Source organism: Silene latifolia, chromosome Y (genome assembly GCF_048544455.1).
Source record: "Silene latifolia isolate original U9 population chromosome Y, ASM4854445v1, whole genome shotgun sequence".
In the NCBI taxonomy this organism is placed as follows: domain Eukaryota; kingdom Viridiplantae; phylum Streptophyta; class Magnoliopsida; order Caryophyllales; family Caryophyllaceae; genus Silene; species Silene latifolia.
The window spans coordinates 367,849,934-367,854,997 of record NC_133538.1 but is presented as its reverse complement, the minus strand read 5'-3'; the positions used below and the strand labels follow the sequence as shown (position 1 = coordinate 367,854,997).

Below are 5,064 nucleotides of genomic sequence, written 5' to 3'. Positions count from 1 at the left end.
ATGCCAATCTCGATTTGACTTTGCTACTACTTTTCTCAACAAGTTGCAAAGAGTTTTATTAAAGGCTTCAGCCAAACCATTTGCAGAGGCATTGTACATGGATGACTTGTATTATTTGAACTTGAATTTTTCTCCCAGACTTGTCATCAGATGGTTGAAATTTTTTTCCCATTATCAGTTGTGATACGTTGAGGTACACCATATCTGTAGATGATTTGGGTTCTAATGAAGTCCACAACATTTTCTTTCTTCACTTCCCGTAGTGTGATGGCTTCTGCCCATTTTGAGAAGTAGTCAGTGGCAGCAAGGATATACTCGTGTCCATTTGAGGCCTTTGGAGTAAGAGGCCCCACAACATCAAGTCCCCAAGCTTCAAAGGGCCATGAAGAAACAGTAGGATGTAACGGCTCCGGCGGTTGGTGTATGAAGTTTGCGTAGAACTGATAGGGTTCACATTTTTTCGCAAAGTCCATACAATCTTGCACCATGGTTGGCCAGTAATACCCCATTCTCTTTACACGATCATGAAGTTTAGGCCCAGATTGATGAGCACCACAAATGCCAGAATGAGCTTCATGCATTGCTTCAGTAGCTTCGTCCTTGCTTAGACACCTCAACCATTAGCCTGAGAAAGAATGTCTGTAGAGTGTCCCTTTATAGTGAATGAACTTTCGAGCACGTCGACGTATTTCTACCTTGTGTCTGGGATCATTGGGTAGTTTTTGGTGGTCCAAAAAATCAATGATAGGTTAGCGCCAGTCATCTTCATCAACTGTGTAGACGCATATCATGTTGGTTTTGTCTACATTTTCTTCTCCTTCAAGCGATGATACTACCCAACGATTGCAGACTGGGACTTTCATAGACTCTTCGCCCTTTGGTGCCAAAGTGGCTGCAAGATTAGCAAGCGCATCAGCCAACTTATTGGCACTCCTTGGCACATGACCAACATGGATGTCGTCAAGTTGATTCAGCAGTTGTAATGCCTGTTGATGGTAGGGAATCAAGTCTTCGTTTTTCACTTCAAATTCACCAAGGACTTGGTTGACCACCAACTTTGAGTCTCCATATATGTCCATATCCCTGACACCTACTTCGATCGCCATTTGAAGACCGAGTATGAGAGCTTGGTATTCTGCCATATTATTTGTACACAACTAAGTGAGTGTAAAGGCATATGGCATAAGACGATTTTGTGGAGTTACGAATACAACTCCAGCTCCAGCTCCATCTAGCCTTTCGGCACCATCAAAGTACATCTGCCATGGAGGTAGAACGTCCACGTAGAAAATTTCTTCTTTTGGGAGGTCATCTGAAATTTCCCACTCTGCTGGCACTAGATGATCAGCAAAGAAGTCGGCGATAGCTTGACCTTTCACAGCCTTTTGAGGCACAAACACCAAGTCATACTGCTTAAGCAACATTGCCCATTTCGCAAGTCTTCCAGACAAGACTGGTCTTGAGAGTATGTACTTGATTGGATCAGCTTTTGAGACCACATGTATGGTATACGCCTGCATGTAGTGCCTCAACTTCTGGATGGCGAACACCAAAGCAAGACATATCTTCTCTATGGGCGCGTAATTCAACTCAGCTCCAACCAAGGTACGACTCAAGTAGTAGAGTGCTCTCTCCTTGTGGTCTTCAATTTCTTGAGCACACATTGCCCCAAGTGAGCGTTCTTGTCTTTGCAATGTAGAGGACAAGTGGCCTTCCCGGAATTGGTGCCCTCAAAGATCGGCGCGCGGCCAAGTACTTCTTGATGCTATCAAAAGCATTTTTGAATTTTTCATCCCATTGAAATGGAGCATCCTTTTTCATGAGATGGCTAAACGGCTGGCAACGCCCAGCTAAGTTAGAGATGAACCTTCGAATGTATGCCAACCGTCCTTGCAATCCGCGCAACTCTTTCAATGTCTTTGGTTCCGGCATTTCGTTGATAGCTTTGATTTTTTGTTTGGTCAATTTCAATGCCTCTATGCCTGACCACAAAAACTAATCACTTCTCAGATGTGACTCCAAATGCGCACTTGAGCGGATTCATCTTGAGTTGACATTTTCTAAGTCTTTCAAAGACGGTTTGAAGGTCTTTGATATGGTCTTCTCTTTTCTTTGATTTGACAACCACGTCATCAACATAACACTCTATTGTTTTATGCAGCATGTCATCAAAGATTTTTTGCATTGCGCGTTGGTACGTAGCGCCAGCATTCTTCAATCCAAACGGCATGACTGTGTAGTAGAAGATCCCTTTTGGGGTTCGAAAACCTGTTGCTTCTTGATCTTCAGGTGCCATATGTATATGATTGTAACCAGCAGTACAATCCATGAATGAGAGGGCTTCATGACCAGTGGTTGCGTCAATCATCAACTCTGTAACTGGCAAAGGGAAGTCATCCTTCGGGCATGCATCATTAAGGTCTCTGAAGTGGACACATATGCGCAGTTGTCCATTCTTCTTTCTGACTGGGACAATGTTTGCTATCCAGGTAGAATATTTGACTTCTCGAATGAAACCTGCTTCAATGAGTTTATTGACTTCCTTTTCAATTTCAGGTACAAGCTCCGGCCTGAAACGACGTTGAGGTTGCTTTTTGGGACAGGTGCCTTTCTTGATTGCTAGACGATGAACTGCAATTGTTGGGCTGAGTCCAGGCATCTCCTTATAGCTCAAAGCAAAGACATCCTTGTACTCGACCAACAACTTGTAGTACTCCTCTTCTTCTTCCTTAGTCAGCAGAGTACTGACATAAATGGGCCGAGGATCTTCAATAGTTCCCAAGTTGAGTTCCTTAAGTTCATCTACAGTCGATTGCCCCCCATCTTCAAGTGTTTCAGGGGCTTCATCCGCCTCAACTTCTTCGTTCTCATCAGGTATCTCTTCTACTGTGATGTGATATGACGACGTTGTAATTTCTAAGTCACTTGATTTCTTTGTATCACAGGGACGTGAAGATGAAGGCACAAGCTCTTCGGCATTCTTTTGCTGGCCAGTAAGAACTAGTACGCGCCTCCTTGCTTTGAGTGGCTCATGTTGGTTGATATCCACTACTTGCATACACTTCATACGAGATGGTATTGCGCTTCTCAAGTCATCGCTTACTCTTACTTCTTCTTCATTTTGTGTTGCAGAAGTTGAGAGAGGACGACCCTTGCCACTATTCTTCTTGGGAGCCCCTAGTCGACTGAAGACTATTTTTGATGGACCGCTCAAGCGTTTGTGTATTGCGCCCTTCTTGTTTATGCGCAACGAAGGTGTTGACACTTTGACTTTACTTTCTCCTTGATTGCCAAGCCTAGCAAATACAGAAATGTGTTTGGTTGAAGCACTTGGTCTCCCTAACCTTGTGAATATAGAAGGGCGACACTTCTCTGCAGGTGGACTTATTCGATCGAAGACTGAAGATGGATGCATCTTTTCCTCTTCTTCATTTTCTTCGACCTCTTCTACTGTGATGTGCTGAGAAGACGCAGTAGCCCCTTTTCTACGAGCACCAATCTTCACAGGCGCAGGAGACTCATATCCGAGCCCGGCCCTGGTCACCATGAAACTCCCATCTTGCTTGAACACTTCATGTTGCGATTTGTTCAGACCGTACGGCTCAACTTCTATAACTTTTCCGAGAGGAGTCGGATTTGTAAAGTCATATCTAGCCTTTGCCAGTAGCTTGTAAGCATTGGAATCAAATATCCCCTTATTTCCTTCACTTGATGATTGACTGGATGAACAGACAAAACCATTCGGAGGAGGTCTCACAATCTTCGTTTGAGATGAACTTGGTAGAGGTGTAACGACTTTGGCCACCCATTCCTGCTTGAACACCAGACTTGACTTTTTATCCTTAGGCTCTATCTTTGGTATTAGACACTCTGCAAAAGGACTCTCCCCATCTTTGCGGCGAGACTTCAGGATGTAGCGTAGTACTGGTGGTGTAGTTTTATGCGTCATCTCTTGCTTCTTGGGTGATGCAACAGGAGTAGTTGTTTTGCTGGCCTTGTCTACCTCTTTTTTAACATCATTTTCTTTAGCATGACTTGCAGCTTCATCTTCTTTGATGATGTTCTTTTCCCGCTTACCTCCTTTTCCTGTTGAAGAGATGGTGGTTGGCATGAACTCACTGGAAGTACCATTTTCTTCAAAGAATTTTGCATCAGCGAAGAAAGAGTCGACCTTAGAGAAAGTTTTGGCGTCTCCGTCTATTTTCCTTTCGCCACCACGATAATATTTCAAGCATTGATGGAGGGTTGAGGCGACAACTCCATTCTCGTGCTTCCAAGGTCGTCCCAACAATAGTTTGAACGATGTCTTGTCATCCATGACATGGAACAATGTGTCGGAAGAAAGATCACCCATGGTAAGGTTTACACGGATCATTCCAACCGCATGCTCCCCATTCAAGTGGCTTTTGGCTTGAGATTGACTCCTGAGCCTCCATCTATTAAGATGCGCTTAACCTTTTGCCCCCGGATGTACCCGGACACATAAAGTGGCATGTTGTGAGGTTTGGATCCAAGAAGTAAATCCTCATCTGAAAAACTCAAGGCTGCGTTGCAGGAGACACATCCAGTTGATTGCTCAAGAGGCTCAATTTTTTCTTTCATCTTGCCCGCATACAACTCGGGCTTCTTAAGTCATTGAATTATCAGCTGACGCTTCTCTTTAGGTAGATGAAAGATTTGCTTCCATCCTATGTTTGTAGGAAGGGCGTCAAGAGCAGCCACTATTTCGTTCTCCTTTTCAGAATGCAATTGTTGTGGCAATACCGCATCATCTGGGCCTCCTTCCTCTATCTTCTTTTTATCATCACCACCTTCCATAGCTGAGACGGTGCACACGGTAACCTTGTTTAAGAAGTCTTGTGGGAAGAATTCTTTTAAGGTGACGGGACTCGGTGGTTCTTGCTCAAGTATATCGATAGGCAAGACATGTGGTTTGACCACTGTTTTGGACTTTCTCTTTCCCTTCGTCATGCGAGGTTTCGTCTTCTTTGATTGTTTTCTTTGACGATGAACAGGTTGCACTGTCTGCCTTGTTTGTTTCTTTGACTTCTTGCGCGTAACCAA

The 5,064-nt window shown here is 44.0% G+C and overlaps 1 protein-coding gene across 1 annotated transcript; it reads right to left on the bottom strand.

The window, feature by feature from the left end:
• Positions 1–1,157: 1,157 nt before the first annotated feature.
• LOC141631807 (uncharacterized) lies at positions 1,158–4,354 on the bottom strand. The gene is made up of 3 exons (XM_074444429.1): positions 3,545–4,354; positions 2,381–3,061; positions 1,158–1,535 (listed from the first exon to the last, which is right to left on the bottom strand). Exons 1-3 carry the CDS (start codon positions 4,352–4,354, stop codon positions 1,158–1,160), a joined length of 1,869 nt encoding a protein of 622 aa, XP_074300530.1.
• Positions 4,355–5,064: the final 710 nt, after the last annotated feature.

Excerpts from the sequence above, each read along its gene's own strand:
- LOC141631807 (XM_074444429.1), bottom strand. The coding sequence starts at position 4,354 with ATGGGTGATCTTTCTTCCGACACATTGTTCCATGTCATGGATGACAAG. Across the intron at positions 3,062-3,544 it reads AGCAAGATGGGAGTTTCATG|TGTATGCAAGTAGTGGATAT; the intron begins GTGACCAGGGCC and ends TCTCGTATGAAG. Across the intron at positions 1,536-2,380 it reads AGGATGACTTCCCTTTGCCA|AAGTTGAGGCACTACATGCA; the intron begins GTTACAGAGTTG and ends TTCGCCATCCAG.